The 26,649-nt window shown below is 37.9% G+C and overlaps 1 protein-coding gene across 1 annotated transcript; it reads right to left on the minus strand.

The window, feature by feature from the left end:
• Window positions 1–15: 15 nt before the first annotated feature.
• LOC100373472 (eukaryotic translation initiation factor 3 subunit K-like) lies at window positions 16–26,580 on the minus strand. Its single transcript, XM_085492441.1, has 7 exons — window positions 26,503–26,580; window positions 18,315–18,413; window positions 17,912–18,032; window positions 15,866–15,940; window positions 14,195–14,261; window positions 528–731; window positions 16–202 (listed from the first exon to the last, which is right to left on the minus strand). Exons 1-7 carry the CDS (start codon window positions 26,553–26,555, stop codon window positions 168–170), a joined length of 654 nt encoding a protein of 217 aa, XP_085348567.1. The 5' UTR covers window positions 26,556–26,580; the 3' UTR covers window positions 16–167.
• Between the last annotated feature and the right edge of the window lie 69 nt (window positions 26,581–26,649).

Here is a 26,649-nt window from a genome sequence, read left to right on the forward strand (position 1 = left end):
AAGAAGTACATCATATCAATTTTAAGTACACATCTTTATTTCCATATTGGTTCAGATATTGAGACTAATAAAAATGACAAAGATTCTAGCATTTTCTGTGAATTTTCTTTGCATTCCATAAATAATATGTTCTAGTCGGCGTGATATCTACAGTGATGCATACTTCTTCATTGGGCTGATGTTGCTAAGATACCAGCGACACCTGAAGGTAAAAAGAAGGCATAGATGTGTTTTATCGTGGGTTGAGTGAAGGGGGTGGGGTCATTAGCTGTTTAATTTCACAGCTGGAGACAGACGGAGAGTAGTAATCGTATTTAATCCATACAAGTATTATATTTCAAAGTAGTAATATACAGCTGTATACAGAAAGACTGAAAAGCAGAAGTAAAAAAGTCAAACAACTGATGAGTAACTGTAAAGTGGAATCCCTCAAGATCACTCAATCAAACTATCATTTGATTGCAGTCCGGAAATGAGAAGTTTTCAATTACTGGAAAATAAAGAATAAAGTAATAGGACTAACTTACTTTCAAAATCTATTTTCTCCGTAATATTCTTAGGTTTCACATTTTCTTCTTGATTAGCTATAAATATCTTTTCACCATCTTTGGGCGTCCAGCCGTACTTATTCATCCACATTTTTATCTCGTCATCTGAAGCATCACCCAACAATTCTGACAATACAGATTTATCGATGTGCTGGTAGGTGATGCCGACTACGTGACAAATGTCTGAAGTTAATGAAAAAACAAAACAAAAACAGATCACAATAATGTACACTGCAGTACAATGAAAGGTTTATTTATTAAAAGTAATATTTCAAAACTAACATATGGCTCAATTTTGTTAATTTATAGTGTATAATTTCACCCTATGCATATATCACAAGACAATTATGAAATGTGGGTAATACTACCGGTATTGTTACCATAGAAACCGATGGTTTAGAGATGGGGAATGTTTTAATATACTAGTATATCTGAATGTAGCTACTTTTTTGTCTGGTTCTGTGTGGTGCAGATACATGTATTTCATATTTGCCCGCATCCCTTGAGTTTCTATTCGTGTACCCCCTACTGAAAATGTAGCTTCACCAAGCTTGCATTGTTGATGAATACTGCGCTGCAAAGATAACGAAAATCAAACAATTTTTCTATCGCTATTTTATCAAGAGTTGAGGTATTATGATAGACGGTGCATTGTTCTTAGTGACGCAATTTACACCTACAGAGTATTGACCTGAAATTACACAAAACCTTTAATATTTACACCAAACTGAACTACCTTGAACTAAGAAGAGGGAAATCTAAACCACTTTGTGAAAAACACTTAATTTTAATTTCAAATTTTATTTGCATGATTATATCCACTTCTGAAGAGGAAATCATTAAATGCTAAACAATTTCGTAATAATATGCGATTAGGTAATTAATATGAACAAATTTTAACCCAAAACTGATCAGGTCTGTGCATTGTCTTAAAACATCTATGTGCCAAGTTTAATTAAATGTGATGATTAGTAGTTCATCAGTGGAAATTGATTAATTATTATATGCAGATTAGGTAATTAATATGCACAGATTTTTGACCATAAAACTAATCAGGTTTGTGCATTGTCACAGAGAACATATGTGCCAAGTTTCATTAAAATTTAACCACCCGTTCTTGAGATATCCATGGAAAAAAATTACTTATTTTGACAATAACAAAATGTCTATATTTCACCACACGTTTCTAATAGAGCAAATAATGTACATGTATATTCCAAACTTGCGTGCTTTTCATGAGTAACGCAAATTGCATGAAGATTGTCCGTAAAACTGCTGCTCTTTTTCCTTATTATTAATAGTAAATCCATAAATTTATGGATGTACAGAAGTTTGTTTCATGTATGGTGGGCAACTTGTATATAATATAGATTCTGAATTTTAGCTTTCAAAACTCAATATTTCCAAGGTTCACTGTCCATGATTTTGTGCAGCACTGACAATATGCACATTGTACAAAAGTGGTAACCAATTATTTACCTTGTCATCTTGCCATTTGCAGACCTGTTTTTTTTAAAGACTTACATAATTAATCAAATCAGGTCCCACATCCTGGGTATTTTTGATATTTTTGTTGTATAACAGGGATAATTTCCAATATTGTATTATCCTAAACCACACTTGTGATGTCACATAATTATCCCTACATGTAGCATGATATATTTCACAGAACCACCAGTGAATTGTGGGCAACTCTGACAAAATCACTAGTGAGTTGTGGGTAATTCTGACAGAATCACCAGTGAATTATGGGTAATTCTGACAGAATCACCAGTGAATTGTGGGCAACTCTGACAAAATCACCAGTGAGTTGTGGGTAATTCTGACAGAATCACCAGTGAATTATGGGTAATTCTGAAAGAATCACCAGTGAATTGTGGGTAATTCTGACAGAATCACCAGTTAATTGTGGGTAATTCTGACAGAATCACCAGTGAATTGTTGATAGATCTGACAGAATCACCAGTGAATTGTAGGTAATTCTGACAGAATCACCAGTGAATTGTAGGTAATTCTGACAGAACCACCAGTGAATTGTCGATAGATCTGACAGAATCACCAGTGAATTGTAGGTAATTCTGACAGAATCACCAGTGAATTGTAGGTAATTCTGACAGAACCACCAGTGAATTGTCGATAGATCTGACAGAATCACCAGTGAATTGTAGGTAATTCTGACAGAACCACCAGTGAATTGTCGATAGATCTGACAGAATCACCAGTGAATTGTAGGTAATTCGGACAGAATCACCAGTGAGTTGTGGGTAATTCTGACAGAATCACCAGTGAGTTGTGGGTAATTCTGACAGAATCACCAGTGAGTTGTGGGTAATTCTGACAGAATCACCAGTTAATTGTGGGTAATTCTGACAGAATCACCAGTGAGTTGTGGGTAATTCTGACAGAACCACCAGTGAATTGTGGGTAATTCTGACAGAATCACCAGTGAGTTGTGGGTAATTCTGACAGAATCACCAGTGAATTGTCGATAGATCTGACAGAATCACCAGTGAATTGTAGGTAATTCTGACAGAACCACCAGTGAATTGTCGATAGATCGGACAGAATCACCAGTGAATTGTAGGTAATTCGGACAGAATCACCAGTGAGTTGTGGGTAATTCTGACAGAATCACCAGTTAATTGTGGATAATTCTGACAGAATCACCAGTGAGTTGTGGGTAATTCTGACAGAACCACCAGTGAATTGTGGGTAACTTTGACAAAATCAACAGTGAATTGTCGATAGATCTGACAGAATCACCAGTGAATTGTAGGTAATTCGGATAGAATCACCAGTGAATTGTCGATAGATCTGACAGAATCACCAGTGAATTGTAGGTAATTCGGACAGAATCACCAGTGAGTTGTAGGTAATTCTGACAGAATCACCAGTGAGTTGTAGGTAATTCTGACAGAATCACCAGTGAATTGTCGATAGATCTGACAGAATCACCAGTGAATTGTCGATAGATCTGACAGAATCACCAGTGAATTGTAGGTAATTCTGACAGAATCACCAGTGAATTGTCGATAATTCTGACAGAATCACCAGTGAATTGTCGATAATTCGGACAGAATCACCAGTGAATTGTGGGTAATTCTGACAGAACCACCAGTGAATTGTGGGTAATTCTGACAGAACCACCAGTGAATTGTGGGTAATTCTGACAGAATCACCAGTGAATTGTCGATAATTCGGACAGAATCACCAGTGAATTGTGGGTAATTCTGACAGAACCACCAGTGAATTGTGGGTAATTCTGACAGAACCACCAGTGAATTGTGGGTAATTCTGACAGAACCACCAGTGAGTTGTAGGTAATTCTGACAGAATCACCAGTGAGTTGTGGGTAATTCTGACAGAATCACCAATGAATTGTCGATAGATCTGACAGAATCACCAGTGAATTGTGGGTAATTCGGACAGAATCACCAGTGAATTGTGGGTAATTCGGACAGAATCACCAGTGAATTGTGGGTAATTCTGACGAGTAATTCTGACAGAACCACCAGTGAATTGTGGGTAATTCTGACAGAATCACCAGTGAATTGTGGGTAACTTTGACAAAATCAACAGTGAATTGTCGATAGATCTGACAGAATCACCAGTGAATTGTAGGTAATTCGGATAGAATCACCAGTGAATTGTCGATAGATCTGACAGAATCACCAGTGAATTGTAGGTAATTCGGACAGAATCACCAGTGAGTTGTAGGTAATTCTGACAGAATCACCAGTGAGTTGTAGGTAATTCTGACAGAATCACCAGTGAATTGTCGATAGATCTGACAGAATCACCAGTGAATTGTCGATAGATCTGACAGAATCACCAGTGAATTGTAGGTAATTCTGACAGAATCACCAGTGAATTGTCGATAATTCTGACAGAATCACCAGTGAATTGTCGATAATTCGGACAGAATCACCAGTGAATTGTGGGTAATTCTGACAGAACCACCAGTGAATTGTGGGTAATTCTGACAGAACCACCAGTGAATTGTGGGTAATTCTGACAGAATCACCAGTGAATTGTCGATAATTCGGACAGAATCACCAGTGAATTGTGGGTAATTCTGACAGAACCACCAGTGAATTGTGGGTAATTCTGACAGAACCACCAGTGAATTGTGGGTAATTCTGACAGAACCACCAGTGAGTTGTAGGTAATTCTGACAGAATCACCAGTGAGTTGTGGGTAATTCTGACAGAATCACCAATGAATTGTCGATAGATCTGACAGAATCACCAGTGAATTGTGGGTAATTCGGACAGAATCACCAGTGAATTGTGGGTAATTCGGACAGAATCACCAGTGAATTGTGGGTAATTCTGACAGAACCACCAGTGAATTGTGGGTAATTCTGACAGAATCACCAGCAAGTTGTAGGTAATTCTGACAGAATCACCAGTGAATTGTCGATAGATCTGACAGAATCACCAGTGAATTGTCGATAATTCGGACAGAATCACCAGTGAATTGTTGGTAATTCGACAGAACCACCAGTGAATTGTGGGTAATTCTGACAGAATCACCAGTGAATTGTGGGTAATTCTGACAGAATCACCAGTGAATTGTCGATAATTCTGACAGAATCACCAGTGAATTGTAGGTAATTCGGACAGAATCACCAGTGAGTTGTAGGTAATTCGGACAGAATCACCAGTGAGTTGTGGGTAATTCTGACAGAACCACCAGTGAATTGTGGGTATTTCTGACAGAATCACCAGTGAGTTGTAGGTAATTCTGACAGAATCACCAGTGAGTTGTGGGTAATTTTGACAGAATCACCAGTGAATTGTCGATAATTCGGACAGAATCACCAGTGAATTGTTGATAATTCGGACAGAATCACCAGTGAGTTGTGGGTAATTCTGACAGAACCACCAGTGAATTGTGGGTATTTCTGACAGAATCACCAGTGAGTTGTAGGTAATTCTGACAGAATCACCAGTGAGTTGTGGGTAATTTTGACAGAATCACCAGTGAATTGTCGATAATTCGGACAGAATCACCAGTGAATTGTTGATAATTCGGACAGAATCACCAGTGAATTGTGGGTAATTCTGACAGAACCACCAGTGAATTGTGGGTAATTCTGACAGAACCACCAGTGAGTTGTAGGTAATTCTGACAGAATCACCAGTGAGTTGTGGGTAATTCTGACAGAATCACCAATGAATTGTCGATAGATCTGACAGAATCACCAGTGAATTGTGGGTAATTCGGACAGAATCACCAGTGAATTGTGGGTAATTCGGACAGAATCACCAGTGAATTGTGGGTAATTCTGACAGAACCACCAGTGAATTGTGGGTAATTCTGACAGAATCACCAGCAAGTTGTAGGTAATTCTGACAGAATCACCAGTGAATTGTCGATAGATCTGACAGAATCACCAGTGAATTGTCGATAATTCGGACAGAATCACCAGTGAATTGTGGGTAATTCTGACAGAATCACCAGTGAATTGTCGATAGATCTGACAGAATCACCAGTGAATTGTCGATAGATCTGACAGAATCACCAGTGAATTGTCGATAATTCGGACAGAATCACCAGTGAATTGTCGATAATTCGGACAGAATCACCAGTGAATTGTGGGTAATTCTGACAGAACCACCAGTGAATTGTGGGTAATTCTGACAGAATCACCAGTGAATTGTGGGTAATTCTGACAGAATCACCAGTGAATTGTCGATAATTCTGACAGAATCACCAGTGAATTGTAGGTAATTCGGACAGAATCACCAGTGAGTTGTAGGTAATTCGGACAGAATCACCAGTGAGTTGTGGGTAATTCTGACAGAACCACCAGTGAATTGTGGGTATTTCTGACAGAATCACCAGTGAGTTGTAGGTAATTCTGACGGAATCACCAGTGAGTTGTGGGTAATTTTGACAGAATCACCAGTGAATTGTCGATAATTCGGACAGAATCACCAGTGAATTGTTGATAATTCGGACAGAATCACCAGTGAATTGTGGGTAATTCTGACAGAACCACCAGTGAATTGTGGGTAATTCTGACAGAACCACCAGTGAGTTGTAGGTAATTCTGACAGAATCACCAGTGAGTTGTGGGTAATTCTGACAGAATCACCAATGAATTGTCGATAGATCTGACAGAATCACCAGTGAATTGTGGGTAATTCGGACAGAATCACCAGTGAATTGTGGGTAATTCGGACAGAATCACCAGTGAATTGTGGGTAATTCTGACAGAACCACCAGTGAATTGTGGGTAATTCTGACAGAATCACCAGCAAGTTGTAGGTAATTCTGACAGAATCACCAGTGAATTGTCGATAGATCTGACAGAATCACCAGTGAATTGTCGATAATTCGGACAGAATCACCAGTGAATTGTGGGTAATTCTGACAGAATCACCAGTGAATTGTCGATAGATCTGACAGAATCACCAGTGAATTGTCGATAGATCTGACAGAATCACCAGTGAATTGTCGATAATTCGGACAGAATCACCAGTGAATTGTTGGTAATTCTGACAGAACCACCAGTGAATTGTGGGTAATTCTGACAGAATCAACAGTGAATTGTCGATAATTCTGACAGAATCACCAGTGAATTGTAGGTAATTCGGACAGAATCACCAGTGAGTTGTGGGTAATTCTGACAGAACCACCAGTGAATTGTGGGTATTTCTGACAGAATCACCAGTGAGTTGTAGGTAATTCTGACAGAATCACCAGTGAGTTGTGGGTAATTTTGACAGAATCACCAGTGAATTGTCGATAATTCGGACAGAATCACCAGTGAATTGTCGATAATTCGGACAGAATCACCAGTGAATTGTGGGTAATTCTGACAGAACCACCAGTGAATTGTGGGTAATTCTGACAGAACCACCAGTGAATTGTGGGTAATTGTGACAGAATCACCAGTGAATTGTCGATAGATCTGACAGAATCACCAGTGAATTGTCGATAGATCTGACAGAATCACCAGTGAATTGTTGATAATTCAGACAGAATCACCAGTGAATTGTGGGTAATTCTGACAGAACCACCAGTGAATTGTGGGTAATTCTGACAGAACCACCAGTGAATTGTGGGTAATTCTGACAGAACCACCAGTGAATTGTTGATAGATCTGACAGAATCACCAGTGAATTGTTGATAGATCTGACAGAATCACCAGTGAATTGTCGATAGATCTGACAGAATCACCAGTGAATTGTCGATAATTCGGACAGAATCACCAGTGAATTGTTGGTAATTCTGACAGAACCACCAGTGTATTGTGGGTAATTCTGACAGAATCACCAGTGAATTGTCGATAGATCTGACAGAATCACCAGTGAATTGTAGGTAATTCGGACAGAATCACCAGTGAGTTGTGGGTAATTCTGACAGAACCACCAGTGAATTGTGGGTATTTCTGACAGAATCACCAGTGAGTTGTGGGTAATTTTGACAGAATCATCAGTGAATTGTCGATAGATCTGACAGAATCACCAGTGAATTGTCGATAGATCTGACAGAATCACCAGTGAATTGTCGATAATTCGGACAGAATCACCAGTGAATTGTGGGTAATTCTGACAGAATCACCAGTGAATTGTCGATAATTCTGACAGAATCACCAGTGAATTGTAGGTAATTCGGACAGAATCACCAGTGAGTTGTAGGTAATTCTGACAGAATCACCAGTGAGTTGTGGGTAATTCTGACAGAACCACCAGTGAATTGTGGGTATTTCTGACAGAATCACCAGTGAGTTGTAGGTAATTCTGACAGAATCACCAGTGAGTTGTGGGTAATTTTGACAGAATCACCAGTGAATTGTCGATAATTCGGACAGAATCACCAGTGAATTGTTGATAATTCGGACAGAATCACCAGTGAATTGTGGGTAATTTTGACAGAATCACCAGTGAATTGTGGGTAATTCTGACAGAACCACCAGTGAATTGTGGGTAATTCTGACAGAACCACCAGTGAATTGTGGGTAATTGTGACAGAATCACCAGTGAATTGTCGATAGATCTGACAGAATCACCAGTGAATTGTCGATAGATCTGACAGAATCACCAGTGAATTGTCGATAATTCGGACAGAATCACCAGTGAATTGTGGGTAATTCTGACAGAACCACCAGTGAATTGTGGGTAATTCTGACAGAACCACCAGTGAATTGTTGATAGATCTGACAGAATCACCAGTGAATTGTTGATAGATCTGACAGAATCACCAGTGAATTGTCGATAGATCTGACAGAATCACCAGTGAATTGTCGATAATTCGGACAGAATCACCAGTGAATTGTTGGTAATTCTGACAGAACCACCAGTGTATTGTGGGTAATTCTGACAGAATCACCAGTGAATTGTCGATAGATCTGACAGAATCACCAGTGAATTGTAGGTAATTCGGACAGAATCACCAGTGAGTTGTGGGTAATTCTGACAGAACCACCAGTGAATTGTGGGTATTTCTGACAGAATCACCAGTGAGTTGTGGGTAATTTTGACAGAATCACCAGTGAATTGTCGATAGATCTGACAGAATCACCAGTGAATTGTCGATAGATCTGACAGAATCACCAGTGAATTGTCGATAATTCGGACAGAATCACCAGTGAATTGTGGGTAATTCTGACAGAACCACCAGTGAATTGTGGGTAATTCTGACAGAATCACCAGTGAATTGTCGATAGATCTGACAGAATCACCAGTGAATTGTCGATAGATCTGACAGAATCACCAGTGAATTGTCGATAATTCTGACAAAATCACCAGTTAATTGTGGGTAATTCTGACAGAATCACCAGTTAATTGTGGGTAATTCTGACAGAATCACCAGTAAATTGTCGATAGATCTGACAGAATCACCAGTGAATTGTCAATAATTTGGACAGAATCACCAGTGAATTGTAGGTAATTGGGACAGAATCACCAGTGAGTTGTGGGTAATTCTGACAGAACCACCAGTGAATTGTGGGTAATTCTGACAGAACCACAAGTGAATTGTGGGTAATTCTGACAGAACCACAAGTGTATTGTGGGTAATTCTGACAGAATCACCAGTGAATTGTCGATAGATCTGACAGCATCACCAGTGAATTGTCGATAATTCGGACAGAATCACCAGTGAATTGTGGGTAATTCTGACAGAATCACCAGTGAATTGTCGATAGATCTGACAGAATCACCAGTGAATTGTAGGTAATTCGGACAGAATCACCAGTGAATTGTGGGTAATTCTGACACAATCACCAGTGAATTGTCGATAGATCTGACAGAATCACCAGTGAATTGCCAATAATTCGGACAGAATCACTAGTGAATTGTGGGTAATTCTGACAGAACCACCAGTGAATTGTGGGTAATTCTGACAGAACCACCAGTGAATTGTGGGTAATTCTGACAGAACCACCAGTGAATTGTCGATAATTCGGACAGAATCACCAGTTAATTGTGGGTAATTCTGACAGAATCACCAGTGAGTTGTGGGTAATTCTGACAGAACCACAAGTGAATTGTGGGTAATTCTGACAGAATCACCAGTGAATTGTCGATAGATCTGACAGAATCACCAGTGAATTGTCGATAGATCTGACAGAATCACCAGTGAATTGTCGATAATTCTGACAAAATCACCAGTTAATTGTGGGTAATTCTGACAGAATCACCAGTTAATTGTGGGTAATTCTGACAGAATCACCAGTAAATTGTCGATAGATCTGACAGAATCACCAGTGAATTGTCAATAATTTGGACAGAATCACCAGTGAATTGTAGGTAATTGGGACAGAATCACCAGTGAGTTGTGGGTAATTCTGACAGAACCACCAGTGAATTGTGGGTAATTCTGACAGAACCACAAGTGAATTGTGGGTAATTCTGACAGAACCACAAGTGTATTGTGGGTAATTCTGACAGAATCACCAGTGAATTGTCGATAGATCTGACAGCATCACCAGTGAATTGTCGATAATTCGGACAGAATCACCAGTGAATTGTGGGTAATTCTGACAGAATCACCAGTGAATTGTCGATAGATCTGACAGAATCACCAGTGAATTGTAGGTAATTCGGACAGAATCACCAGTGAATTGTGGGTAATTCTGACAGAATCACCAGTGAATTGTCGATAGATCTGACAGAATCACCAGTGAATTGTAGGTAATTCGGACAGAATCACCAGTGAATTGTGGGTAATTCTGACAGAATCACCAGTGAATTGTCGATAGATCTGACAGAATCACCAGTGAATTGTAGGTAATTCGGACAGAATCACCAGTGAATTGTGGGTAATTCTGACAGAATCACCAGTGAATTGTCGATAATTCTGACAGAATCACCAGTGAATTGTAGGTAATTCGGACAGAATCACCAGTGAGTTGTAGGTAATTCTGACAGAATCACCAGTGAGTTGTGGGTAATTCTGACAGAACCACCAGTGAATTGTGGGTATTTCTGACAGAATCACCAGTGAGTTGTAGGTAATTCTGACAGAATCACCAGTGAGTTGTGGGTAATTTTGACAGAATCACCAGTGAATTGTCGATAATTCGGACAGAATCACCAGTGAATTGTTGATAATTCGGACAGAATCACCAGTGAATTGTGGGTAATTTTGACAGAATCACCAGTGAATTGTGGGTAATTCTGACAGAACCACCAGTGAATTGTGGGTAATTCTGACAGAACCACCAGTGAATTGTGGGTAATTGTGACAGAATCACCAGTGAATTGTCGATAGATCTGACAGAATCACCAGTGAATTGTCGATAGATCTGACAGAATCACCAGTGAATTGTCGATAATTCGGACAGAATCACCAGTGAATTGTGGGTAATTCTGACAGAACCACCAGTGAATTGTGGGTAATTCTGACAGAACCACCAGTGAATTGTTGATAGATCTGACAGAATCACCAGTGAATTGTTGATAGATCTGACAGAATCACCAGTGAATTGTCGATAGATCTGACAGAATCACCAGTGAATTGTCGATAATTCGGACAGAATCACCAGTGAATTGTTGGTAATTCTGACAGAACCACCAGTGTATTGTGGGTAATTCTGACAGAATCACCAGTGAATTGTCGATAGATCTGACAGAATCACCAGTGAATTGTAGGTAATTCGGACAGAATCACCAGTGAGTTGTGGGTAATTCTGACAGAACCACCAGTGAATTGTGGGTATTTCTGACAGAATCACCAGTGAGTTGTGGGTAATTTTGACAGAATCACCAGTGAATTGTCGATAGATCTGACAGAATCACCAGTGAATTGTCGATAGATCTGACAGAATCACCAGTGAATTGTCGATAATTCGGACAGAATCACCAGTGAATTGTGGGTAATTCTGACAGAACCACCAGTGAATTGTGGGTAATTCTGACAGAATCACCAGTGAATTGTCGATAGATCTGACAGAATCACCAGTGAATTGTCGATAGATCTGACAGAATCACCAGTGAATTGTCGATAATTCTGACAAAATCACCAGTTAATTGTGGGTAATTCTGACAGAATCACCAGTTAATTGTGGGTAATTCTGACAGAATCACCAGTAAATTGTCGATAGATCTGACAGAATCACCAGTGAATTGTCAATAATTTGGACAGAATCACCAGTGAATTGTAGGTAATTGGGACAGAATCACCAGTGAGTTGTGGGTAATTCTGACAGAACCACCAGTGAATTGTGGGTAATTCTGACAGAACCACAAGTGAATTGTGGGTAATTCTGACAGAACCACAAGTGTATTGTGGGTAATTCTGACAGAATCACCAGTGAATTGTCGATAGATCTGACAGCATCACCAGTGAATTGTCGATAATTCGGACAGAATCACCAGTGAATTGTGGGTAATTCTGACAGAATCACCAGTGAATTGTCGATAGATCTGACAGAATCACCAGTGAATTGTAGGTAATTCGGACAGAATCACCAGTGAATTGTGGGTAATTCTGACACAATCACCAGTGAATTGTCGATAGATCTGACAGAATCACCAGTGAATTGCCAATAATTCGGACAGAATCACTAGTGAATTGTGGGTAATTCTGACAGAACCACCAGTGAATTGTGGGTAATTCTGACAGAACCACCAGTGAATTGTGGGTAATTCTGACAGAACCACCAGTGAATTGTCGATAATTCGGACAGAATCACCAGTTAATTGTGGGTAATTCTGACAGAATCACCAGTGAGTTGTGGGTAATTCTGACAGAACCACAAGTGAATTGTGGGTAATTCTGACAGAACCACAAGTGAATTGTGGGTAATTCTGACAGAATCACCAGTGAATTGTCGATAGATCTGACAGAATCACCAGTGAATTGTCGATAATTCTGACAGAATCACCAGTTAATTGTGGGTAATTCTGACAGAATCACCAGTAAATTGTCGATAGATCTGACAGAATCACCAGTGAATTGTCAATAATTTGGACAGAATCACCAGTGAATTGTGGGTAATTCTGACAGAACCACAAGTGAATTGTGGGTAATTCTGACAGAACCACAAGTGTATTGTGGGTAATTCTGACAGAATCACTAGTGAATTGTCGATAGATCTGACAGAATCACCAGTGAATTGTCGATAATTCGGACAGAATCACCAGTTAATTGTGGGTAATTCTGACAGAACCACCAGTGAATTGTGGGTAATTCTGACAGAACCACCAGTGAATTGTGGGTAATTCTGACAGAATCACCAGTGAATTGTGGGTAATTCTGACAGAACCACCAGTGAATTGTTGGTAATTCTGACAGAACCAAGCGCAATTGTGAGTGGATCAGACAAAACTTGAATGGAATTTTGGGATGGATGAGGGAATGCATGGAGTGATTAATAAATCACAGGTAACGTATTGTCATCTACACATATAAAAACAAAAGCTATGTAATACATATTGGAAATTGATACTCATATTTAATCGAGCATCGCAAAGAGATCAAATGCATTGGTTCTGGCAAAATCCACCATACTGTGTAATATGCAAATTCAGATCAGTTTTTGAACATCAAGTGCTTGCAATTTTCTTGCATATTTTAATTGAGACATTTTTATTTATTGTGAATTTACCCCCCCCCCCCAAAGTACCAGGATGTGTGACCTTTTGGGGGAGAGGTGATGCATAAGCCAACTGTAAGCCAGCTAAAGGTGCTTTGAAATGATGTTTACCCTTTTCACCACCAGTTCCCTCTTTTCATCACAATTTCACAAAATAGTCTGCAAAATTTAAAGTTTGCAATTTCATTCACAAGATTGGGGCAAAAATAACCAAATTTTTTGAATAACAACTGAAAATTGACACAAATTTTGTCTGTTGGCTCCAAAATTAGGGTTCATTTCCAGAAATATTGAAAAATATAAACATTACAAAAAAGTGCTAAATATTTTGGGCAAGGAAGTCTGGTGGTGCAAAGCTTAATTAATTGCTAACTTTGCAAGATTATAAAATTTGTCAAGGACAAAGAGCATGCACACACATGCTTTTCACACTTGAAATCAACACTTTCTAGCAATAGAGTACCCGGTACACGTATCATTAATTTTATAATTATCCGGTACCCATACACGTAATGCAACCGGATACATCATACATTGTGCAACCGCAATTGCAATTTCTCTCTCCCTTTTTTGAGTGAAATCAGATACTTGCATTTTCTGATAGACTCTTCAAATCCTACAATTCCCATGAGAACCTCAGGTGTCGCTCGGATTTCTGACTGCAATTCAATTTAGAGAATGTATACGCATGAATCACAATGGAGAGACATCAAACAAACTATAAATGCGTTATGTCAGAACTATTTTCAGTGAACTTCAGTGTTTGTGTAGAATAAAATGAATTCTGAGTCTAAAATGGCTCTCTTGAACAAAACAACGCAAGTGTTTAGGTAAGCTATGCTATTCAATCACTTCAAAATAGTATGAATAGAAAGTAGGATAATTAGCTCTCATGGGTCATAATCTAAGGACGTGATAGGCGGCGAGTACAGTGAACATGGCTCCTCAAATGACATATATTGGGAGCTATAATTCTACTGTTGGGATATGCACTAAAAACGAAGTACCATGATGTATATAGGGCATCATTTGTAAGAGTACCGGTAACAAAAATATTTATGTTTTTGCTCACTTGTGAATGAGTTAAAAAGAATAAACATGCAAGGCTTTCATTTTTAATTGTTGTTTTTTTCAGAATTTTAGAAAACACAAAAATAAAATTTCAATAAGTTTATAAAATATGAAATTTAATGATAATTTCACAATAAAAGTGAAAAGCGACAAACAAAATTGACCATGAATATTACCGGTAGTATTGATAGTTTGAGACGCACATGTGTGAGGCAAAACATATGTAAAAAAACTTGCACTAGGCACTGTCTGCATCGAAAAACTAAACTGAATTGATTTTTTTTTGCCTGATTTAGTATGGTTCCAGTAAAAACATTCAAAGCTGGCTATCGGCTAGTTTTTTGCAGGCAATTTTTTAATTTTTAAAGAATTATTGTCATTAATAATTACCTATGTTTCTAATATCAGACATATTTAGCAAGATTATTCTGCATAATTTATATACGTGGCAGTTTTGAAAGCAAGCTAAGCTAGTAGTTAAATGTCAAGTTATGCTCAGAATGTACAGACCAATCAAATAACATCATTCAAATCCACATGCCAATATCAGATGAATTTCAAGGCCAATACTTGAGATAATTCTAGGGTGGGGGATGGCGGCAATTTGTCTGAAGTTTTGCAATCAAATTATTTTGTCTCTACGGTATTATTTTTTATATATAACAAGATAATTGTGAATAACTATTCCTGCGTATGATCACTGTCAACATTCCTTTTTTGTTGATCATCAGAACCAAATGGAATATATTGAATATCTATAAATATCTTAATTTCTCAGGGAATTCACTCTTAACAAATCTAAATTGTTATCGGCATCCATGGAACTCGATAAGTCTCTGAATTTTCAGCTAGAGACAAAACTGTGCATAGCCACCACATATTTTACAGACAGGCGGTCTTTATATGGAGGTCGAGTAATTAATTTGTGAATAGAAAGTTGACAAAAATCTTTTTTTTTTATATTTCAGGATGATAGGAAAATAGAATGTGTCTTTTTGTCCTAATCAAATTGTCAAACACTAAATGTGCAATCATGGTTACTGTGGGCGGGTGTTTTTATATAAAGGTGAATACACTTAGGAATCCTTGGTTTGGAAATACTGGCATTCAATTACAATGAGCACATGTACTTGAAAACTAAGAATCTTCAACTAATTAACATGATAAGTACAGTATATTGTGGCACACTCACCCAAAACTTCCTGAATTGACAAGTTTCCAGTAAATCATGTAGATAGAGCACTTTCATAATCTGATCCTCGCCTTGCTAGATGTCGGCAGTCAAGGAAATTAACAAGAGTAATATGAAAATCGACACAGCTAATGCACTTTTGACACTGAAATTTTCTGTAATGTTATTTTCTGTGACTAGATATTTGGAAGTCAAGAGAAAAACTGGAATTATGAACATGCATTTTGACTAACTATCTAAATAACCATTAAAATTTATTATTAAATTATCAAATTACAACCTAATATCAACATGTGACTGAATATCGTCAAAACTGACATTGAATTATCGGTAGTACTTGTCACAGTATTATAGATTTAATGACAGAAATCATGTTTTGTTGTTTTTTTTGTTTGTTTTTTAAATCAGCTTTTAGTCTGTTTGTCAATAGGCCATAGCTTCTAATGCTTGATATACAAGGTTTTTGTATGACATAAAGTCTCCAGGGTGTTCTGAGTCAGATTCTGAATGAGGCTACTCTGTTACCATTAGCAATTTTCCTAATTTGCATAAATCCAAAATGACTGTCATGTACACTGCTTAGGACAACTCCATATTGTCTGATTTTTCATATGTTGGTTTTTGGTTACTTCTACTTTAAATCAATCTTTTCGATAAAAATGTAAATTACATACAATTTTGATCAATTTATGCAAACTCAGGGCAGAGTAACCCAAAATGGTAAATTTTAACATTATTTTCCAGCACAAAAAAACTTATCCTAAAATTTCGGTTCTGGGAGGGTTTTGGTGGTAGGGATCATGGTAGAACACTCAAACACATGGACTGGGAGGTTTGAGTGGCACGGTAGACTCCTTCAGCTCATGGAGGGTAAGTGTAAACTGCTAAAATTCTAGTTTCAAGATTTGATGATTTTGAAAATACTAAGAAACATTGATTCCTTGTTTTCAAGAACTGTAGTGAAATGTTTAATAAATTGTGTATCCCTTTCCCCTACCCTCATGAAAAGTAGTCACTTTATTGTAAAAAACAAGCAGCCAGTCGACTGAGTTAGCTCTGCTGTTAGCAATGCACATTTCAATTAAAGAACAGAAGATATCATTAGAAAATGAACAATATGTATAGTATCAAAGCAATGGAACTTGCTGTTTTTAACAAGAATTCAAAAATATCACTTTTTACCAAAAATAACAAAAATATTCACCAAAATTAGAGAATTGAAGATATCACCACGAAATTAACAAATCTGAAAGAGGTCCACATGTAGTACCTATATATGTAATATCAAAGCAATTGGACTTGCTGTTTTTAACAAGAAGTTGAAAATATCACTTTTTACCAAAAATGACAAAAATATTCACCAAAATTAGAGAATTAAAGATATCATTACAAAATGAACAAATCTGAGAGAGGTCCACATGTAGTACCTATATATGTAATATCAAAGCAATTGGACTTGCTGTTTTTAACAAGAAGTCGAAAATATCACTTTTTACCAACAATGACAAAAATATTCACCAAAATTAGAGAATTAAAGATATCATCACGAAATGAACAAATCTGAAAGAGAGATCCACATGTAGTACCTATATATGTAATATCAAAACAATCGGACTTGCCGTTTTTAACAAGAAGTTGAAAATATCATTTTTTACCAAAAATATTCATCAAAATTTGAGATTTTGACATGAAATGAACAAATTTGAGAAAGAACCATCCAAGATACTTGCATATCAAATTTGAAAAAATTCTGACTTGCGGTTACGAAGAAGAAGTTGAAATTGTAAAGTTGACGACGACGGCGACGGGGGACAATCAGTAATATGAACAGCTCCGCTGTGTCGACTTGTCAACAGCGGAGCTAAAAGTGGGGGGGGGGGGTTAATTTTATTATTTTGAAATTTTTACCTTTGGAAGAGGGAATTAAATTCACAGGTTTTCAAGTGGAAAAACCAGATCTATTGTAATTTTACATAGATTTAAAATAGCTTTAATAAAAAAAATAGCTCAAAGCACACATAAATTAGTGTAAAGTGAAAAGGATACATGTACATCATCTATAAGACATTTACAAAGTACAAAGTCTGTATGTGGCAGGTTTGTCAGGGCTTTCAGTAAAATCTGTGCACTGACATTCAACTGGAAGTACATTGGGTTAAACTGGTACCTGCGAACAAATCATGCGAGTCACAATGAAAAACACACAATAACATTAACTGTTTGTTACTAATTAACCCAGTGAATACCATATTTCCTGTAATATTTTTTTACAATTTGATTCTAATATTTTGGTCAATTTTGAACAAAATAATCATAATTTGCCATTGCTAACAATTTTTTTTGAAGAATATGGAAAACAATTGTTTAGTTATTTTGTTAAAAAAAAAAGTTTATAGACAATGGTGAAAATGAACTGAGCATCAACCGTAGTAACAATGCATATACTTACAATTTTAGGACAGCTAGGTTGGCCTCAAGGTCATATGCATTTTCCTTTGACTGTAATTCCACATATCGTTCCAATGTGCCAAGGTTTTCAGGATTGTATCTGAGATCAAACAACAATAAATAAAGATAGCGTTATAAATGTGAAAAAAAGCATCGGTATATACAAAACAATATGAATACAAACAAAAGTGAGCATACATAGCAAGTAAATTCAGAAATATTAAGCAACTTTTATTTAACAGCAAGATTACCCCGGTATTTTTTTTTCACTTTGTTTGGACATGCATCATGATAGTATTACAATGAGATTTCTATTGTCATATATCAATTACTAGTACATGTACATTGGGATCACTCAATGAGATGAAAAACAATGGATATGATTTGCATACTGATTGACGATAAATCAGTTTGATTACCCACAGCTAAATAAGAAGAAACAATTTATTGCATTTTTAAAGACATTTTTGAACATTGGGCCTATTGAAAATGTAATCTTTCTTTCCACTAATAATGCACTGTATATCTGATATTGAGTAAGAGCCATACTGTAAGATGACAGACCGACCCACTCATGAAATTGAGCCCATCAAGTTTGATAGGCTATATCTTCAGAAGTAAAAGGAACAAAACAAGACTGAAACCCACAGAACATTCAATTACGAATCATATCTATGTTTAGGGAAGCAAGCAAATGTTGACCACAGTGAAATTATACAGAAGGGTATTCATCCGCTAATACATGTGGCATATCAGGTTATTTTCAATCAGCATTATTGATTTATAAAATACTTTTTGAATTTTTATACATGTATAAAAACGAATTCATGTCATTATTATAAGTTTCTATGGGAGAAGTACAGTCTGTAATGACATCATTTGAAAATAGAAACTTATTGTTTCGGTTTGAGTTGTGATATTTATAAATATTTATATAAATCAAGTAGCCCAGCTGAACAACATGGCAATTACTAGTAACCTGCATCTTACTTGTCACAAGGGACGCCGAGAACCAGAGAAATATAATATAATGTCACTTTGATTCATTTATCAATTATTCACTTTACTGCACAGATGTTAAGTTCTCCTCATATTTGACACACCCTGGCAAGTACCAATGTACCCCGGGCCCATGTATGTAACGGGGTCTAAAAACTAACTCTGCGACGCGATTGTGCGATTCGTCGAATGATGATTATTTCACTCTGCGACAGGATCGGAGTGTCACTCTGCAAAGAGCACGATTCCCATTGATTGGTTGGTCGAAATGCGCGAATCCCAATGGTCGATGCCCGTAATATTACTTCTCATTTAGAGTGTAAGGGTTCATCGCAGGCCTTATAAAAAATTAAGTTATAAATGGTAAAAATGGTACGGTAAACAAAGTGTGTAAACACTATATACCAGCAACATTTCGCCATATTGGAGTTGTAAGGCTTCGTCCCGACGACTATGCTCATTAACAATAGGCGGCAGCTTCAAATCGAGTGGAACGTGAAGTACTTTTCATGCGTTCTGCAACGAATGTTGTACGTCAGCTTTGACTTTGTTGAGTGCATCAAGTAAAATAATTTGCATGCAGTGAAAACAAATCATTCACGATGTGCAACGTTTTGCCATGATAGCAGTTGTTTGCAATCGTCTGCCTTCGTTTAGATCATAAACGGACTCCAAACTTGTGGTCTAGGATCGATCAGCTGGTATTTTAACTACCGGAAATAAAATACTTTGTAACAGTTGTGAAAAGTAAACAAAAACGGCGTTGTTTTGTGGTATGATTGTAATTATTTTTGTATCATAATTTTCGAAGTCAGTATTACTGAAAATTATGGTTTATTTTTTTTTAAATGAAAGCAAATTTCGGTGGTCCATATTGATCTTAATGTAGCGGAAGGGAAATTTCCTTTTTTTTCTCTTGATTTTTCAATAATTGATAAAACGGTTACTTTGTACCTTGATTCATCATCACAGCTTTTCGAAATTTCTGAAAGACCAGTGCTCAAACGCTAACACTAACACTACTACCGTATTAATATTTAATAATTAATATTTGCATAATGTTTATAACATGTATATGTATACTACGGTAATAGAATGGGTGACAAGCTTCCTGTCGCAAACAATGCATATTTATCTAACGTCCATTGTTAGCATTATAGCATATACATGTAGCATATTATGACCAACCTCGCGAGTGGTTCGAAAGGGACGATTAGGCTGAAATATTTGCATCAACGCGAAAGAGTTTCAACTACTTAACCAATGACGACACCGATACGTGAGACCGTTGAGGGCTGATGATCAGGCGAGTAAGTGAGTACAGGAAATCTGATGCTCGTTGACATCGGCCAAATAAACAAAGCCATCGTTTCCGTTTATGCAGAAAGCGTGCACCCATCTAATTTTCCGTTGACACTGTCGTTTTAGTTTTCTATCTTCAGCAGTAGTTTCAATCCATTCACACAGCTTTATATTTTTCTTTCTCTTAATATTCTTGATAAAACGATATTGATTGCCTAGAAACAGTTTGACCCGCTACACACTTTATTTGGGAGTTCAAAGTGATGAATATAGTCATAACAAATTATACTTGCTATTAATGACAAAAAAGAACGTAACATTGTGTGAAATGTACTTCGCGCTCTACTCGCTTTAAAGCTGCCGCCTATGCTAATGAGCATAGTTGCGGACGAAGCCTTACAACTTCAAGATGGCGTTAATGTTACCAGCTCCCTGATGTTACATCGTAATAAGGCAGCCAACACCAACGTGCATGTGATTTGTAACCCCTTTCATCCCCTCAGGGGGATGTTATATATGTTAATAAATAAATGTTAAATGCTTGCTGATAACCGAAAAGTGCGTCATGTCGTCGGTAAATACTTGTTTACCGTAGTTTGCGAGCAGTCGGCGAAATAACCATTTAAAACCGAACATTTCTATAAGGCATGCGGTGTACCCTTACATCGATCGACCATTGGGATTCGCGCTTTTCGACCAACCAACCAACCAACCAATGGGAATCATGCTCTTCACAGAGTGGCACTGCGATCCTTTCGCAGAGTGCAATAATCAACATTTGACAAGTCGCACAATCGCGTCGCAGAGTTAGTTTTTAGATCCCCATACATACCTCCCGGGCCTTGACAATAATGTGCTAGAGTGCAATAAGACATGCAGTCAATTTTTTTACTACCGGTAGTATGGGCCCCACCATTTTTTTTTTGCCCACATGCACTTTGACGTTATATTATTACATCAGTTAAAATATTAGTAAATCAATACACTGCTTGAATGTGCTCACTCAGCAGGCATTGTCACTACATATTTTTTCTATTGGATTTGCAATGAAAAAGTGCTCCTCCTAAATTATTGATATTACCACTTGGTCCTTAATGCCTTATCCAAGCCACAGGCGCTCGGAACGTTTCTTGGATAATAAAAAATGAAGTGGGATTGGCATAGTTAGTCAGTCACTGGTACATTCGCCTACCACTCATAATAACACAAGGTAGGAAAGCGTTGACACCATGACATCGAAATTTCCCGAAAATAACACGAAGGATCAGCGGAAGAAGGCCAACCTACAGGACTGTATTCAGGGCTATGTACTAACAGAGGTACATTACTTGGGGTTTGCAACGCGCATAGTACAGTATGGTGACATCATGCCAAGATCCCATTCAAGTCTCATCTCGTAGATAGCGAGACTGATGCTACGACCTTCTGACATGATACAAGCGGTTTGTAAAAATCAATAAAACATGTATTACCATATTCATGGTGAAAAAATGAGGTATGTAAATGTGTCGAAATGGGCGTAGTGCGAGTGGTTAGTGCTAGTAGCACTAATCCGAAATAGTACTAGATCTAGTGCTAAAATGGCACTAGATCTAGCGCTAAAATGGCACTAGATCTAGTGCTAAAATGTACATAGTGCGAGTGGCATTGATATCGCATTGTCAACGACGTCGAGACATCCCGTAATTGTCCGAAAATGAATTAATATTTATGTAAATTGTTGTATCTTTCATTCATTGGGAAATGTGCTGCAGTGGGAAAATTGAGAATGTACATGAATGTCATTGTCCACGTTTGTCGTAATCACCGTTACTAAAAGAGACCTTTGAAACAACGCGATCGGCCGGGAAACTAGCTCCACGGACAGTGAAACTGCAGGTCAAACTTCGCAATTTTTACAAATTGTGAATAGATACACTGTATGAAATCGTATTGTGTGGAAGTTTGTGTTTTCAGCTTCGGTGGATATAAACTTGTAACTTATATGTAAATGGTGGAATTCAGCGTTGATTTTTTTTAAATCGCTGACGTGCCGTTTTATTTCTAGTCGGCGCCACATTTAATGAAAATAGATCTTCGAAAATGAAATTATGATGCCATATGTGAACTAAATAAAAAATGTGTATACTCCTAGTCTAAGTCCCGGGTCCCTGTAAAGCTCGGTGGATTTTGCGTGTACGGCGACCTGTGAATGGGCATGTCGCTCAGTACCGCTGGGAACCAGACAGAAAATGAACCGTTGTCTGGTTGTCATGACATTGACCTTTGCGGACATAATCAACCAATTATAAAAGTGGATTCACGCAATCCTGTTGTTACATTGTACCAAGGAGCATAGACCTTAGAATGTCTATGCAAGGAGGTACTAACGGAAGCAGCGACAACCCCTCTCAAGTGGCCATTTAAGCCTCTTAACTGGCTTATTTCCTTTCGTTTCAACCCAAGTTAATCCTGATAAGGACACTGTCTAGCTCATCTTTGATGCCAATGATAGTTTGCGATTGCTTACACAAGTAACCAGTTAGTACCCCAGACCATTCGTCCCGGTGTTATCGCTGTCGCCACACGAGACTCCAGCTTGTCTCCTATACAATTTTCCTTCCGCCCACTAATTTTAATATTCATATGACCTTTGCACTGACATCGATAGCCAATCGCATTCGACCGCGGACGTCACTCTAAATAAACAACTGAATAAATTAATATACCATATTTGGAAGATAGCGGGTAAATTCAACGTTGTTGGTGTGTTCCTTCGGGTTCCGAAGTCGCACGAAACGAGTTCATGTTCCGTTATCTTTCGCAAGTAAAACAGGTCGATATGTATTAAACATGGCATTTGTTTTCTTGTTTTAACCCCTTTATTACGCAAGCTTCCGTCGAAGTGGTGTTTTTTTCGACGATTTGTGGCATGTTGCAAAACGAACGAAACATTGCGGCATTCTTAGCGGTGGATAAGGGATCGACTATGTCGTCACATTTATGTCTCGTTTGAAAGAGAATAAACAACCGCTCAAAAAAATATGTTGCTAATATTTAAGTGCGGTGCCTTGAAATCGCCTGCCCGACGTCCAAATTTCAAAAGGATGTTCGATTTGCAATGACGACCGTTCATATGTACTAGGCGACGTTACTAATTACTACTAGGGTCGGTGTTTGCATTAAGAATTATAGAACAAAAGATCAGCAAAGCGGTGCTTTTGTCGGCGATTTTGTCAAAGGGAATTTGATAAAATGTTGCAAAACAGAATCGCGAGTTGGGTGAAAAATTGCGCCGGCGGCATTCTCAGCGATGGCGACACCCGAGAAACACCGTGTCACGGTGCATTCGTGCATCAGTACACCGAAGAAATACATACATATTGTTGCGGACGACTATTGTAGACTGTGTTCGTGTAGTCTTCGAGTTTGTGGACAGTTAAAGTCGTGTGTGAATTTATTCAAGCCAGGAAAAGCAGGAGGGATAACTTATGGAAATCGTCTTTCCAATTTGATCCAGTGCGACGTTGTGAAAGGAGCGACTCTGTCGTCTCATCTATGTCTAGTTTGTAAGAGAAAGATTGATAGCGCAGAAAAATCCGCCAATAATGTAAAACAGTGGCGTGAAATTGTCAGTCATTCTAATATCTCCCAACCTGTGAACGAAAGGGTTAACCGTGCTGCCTTGAAATCGCCTGCCCGACCACTCCGATCCGATGAACTAATCAAAACTAAAATGGCGCGTGTCACGTGACTTTGTTTACTAAAGATAGCGTGGGCGTTTGATTGACACTCAACTCATTAGTATTCCACCAATCACAGCTACATCTACTTTCTGGATGTGCGCAGTCAAATTGTATAGGAGACAAGCTGGAGTCTCGTGTGGCGATAGCGATAACACCGGGACGAATGGTCTGGGGTACCAGTTAGCGGAATATGATATAACCTTGCCGATTTTTTAACATGACCATATAATATATGTCTAGACACTTTCTCAGCAATAGTATTTTTTAGGAGTCCTATTATTTGTTCTAGACTCTCGAAATTTTGTTCTTGTTACAGTTGCTAATAATTAAAACATGTGAAATCTGTGAAGTTACAAGTTAGTCTGTTGAATTTCCGGTTGTGAAATGCGTATTTTAACCCTTCATAGCTAAACAAACCCAGTGCGCATACGTGATGACCGTAGTTTCGTAATACGGCGATTTTTCGGCAGTTTTTAAATATTTTGGCGTAATTTTTTAGACATTTCAATCTTTCCGGACGCTTAAAATAGTCTATTTAAGCACCGTCCCTCAACACGGACGATGATTTAAATTTTTATTCAAGAGCGTGTTTATTGTTACAAGCGTGAATGGGTAAGCTTTGTATGGACAAAGAGCTGTTATCACTGTAAACAATATTAAATTATTCTTCTGATGCTCAGTTCATCTTTTGAAAACAGCTATTTTTTGACTTGAAAAAAAAAATCATGCCATTTTCCCATCACAATCCAAGCCAAAATATCGTACTACAACATCGGCAAATCTCTTCCGCGTTGCGTTCAATCTATTTAAATGAGCTATGGTGATTTGAACACATGGGCATCCTTCAGCATTTTGATTGGTTAATTAGCGATTTGACCTATTAGCTCAACTCATGCAAAAGAAACATGGCGGATACCCTACAGCATCGAGCGTTTATATGCGATCGGAATCATTTGCTTACGATGAAACTAAGTGAATTTTATTTGAATTTCATAACAATTCAACGAATTTATTTTTTGTGCATTATTATAATCACTACTGAATAATATTCAACAATTGTGAGACGCAGCATGACCGGATTGCGCAACCAGAATCATTTGCTACTACACAATGCAGTTGTGTTCGTTTTTATTTGAAACTTCGTTGAGAATATACTTTCGTTACCAATAAAATAAAAACAAATGTATTTGAAAAATGACACTGGGCGATATTGTAATGAAATTGCAGGCGGTCTACTTTTTAATTCAACAAGAATTATTAATTATTATTGTTAATTCTGCAATAGTTTCTTTCGTCTTTGGTGGCCCAACTGACGGTGTTGAAAGTCTGCGTACACTAGTTAGATACTTCAATGATGAAAATGGAAGTCCTCAAAAAATATTTGATGATTATTTTTTGAAATTCTGAGCCCAAAATAAGTGCCCACCAGCCGTGAAATCCCCAGGCGATTTTCGGATGGCTAATTTACGACGGCATATAAAGAAAGTATTATTATGGACATCTCGCGTATATTGCCGATGTTTTATACTGTTTGTAGTTTGCATATGAAAGTGGTTGTTGATGCCCCTCCTATTATTCGACGTCGTTGACAATGCGATAACAATGCCACTCGCACTGTGCACATTTTAGCACTAGATCTAGTGCCATTTTAGCACTAGATCTAGTGCCATTTTAGCACTAGATCTAGTGCCATTTTAGCACTAGATCTAGTACTTTTTCGGATTAGTGCTACTAGCACTAGCCACTCGCACTACGCCCATTTCGACACATTTACATACATGGAAAAAATGTAATACATGGAAAATGTACAGAAAATATAGTTATCGTAATCCGTCATATCGTGAGCAGCTATTTTGATCCACCTGGACATCCCAGTATCCTAGTTACCTCGGTCATGAGCATTCGCATTTTTTTGGAGTTGGAACGCTTCTGCGAGAGCGAGATTGAAATGGGATCTTGATATCATGTCACCGTAGTTGCAAACCCCAAGTAATGTACCTCTGGTACTAACTAGATCAAATCCAAGGGGAAAACAAAGGTACCTGATGGTGTACCATTTACAGCAATTCTAACTTATCACTAATAAAAGGTAGCACGGTAAAGACCGACGTAAGTGGTAAAAACATTACTGGTTACGTTCACATCCCATATATAGTTTTTTACCTGTCAATTCCTCTCATCAAATTCGACACCGACCGCCTCATGTTCTCAGCCATCTTGGATTTTTGTGTGTGATAGCGACCTCTTGCGGTCGTTTCTGAAATTGATTAGTCTTTCGGAAAGGACGCCATCCTGAGTCTGGAAGAGGAC

Source organism: Saccoglossus kowalevskii, chromosome 2 (assembly GCF_978046115.1).
Source record: "Saccoglossus kowalevskii chromosome 2, keSacKowa6.1, whole genome shotgun sequence".
NCBI classification, from domain to species: Eukaryota; Metazoa; Hemichordata; class Enteropneusta; family Harrimaniidae; genus Saccoglossus; species Saccoglossus kowalevskii.

Coding starts and splice junctions, on each gene's coding strand:
- LOC100373472 (XM_085492441.1), bottom strand. CDS start 26,555: ATGGCTGAGAACATGAGGCGGTCGGTGTCGAATTTGATGAGAGGAATT. Junction 15,941..17,911: donor GTCTTATAGATGATGTACAT/GTATCCTTTTCA, acceptor GCCGACATCTAG/CAAGGCGAGGATCAGATTAT. Junction 14,262..15,865: donor GTCAATTCAGGAAGTTTTGG/GTGAGTGTGCCA, acceptor ATTGAATTGCAG/TCAGAAATCCGAGCGACACC.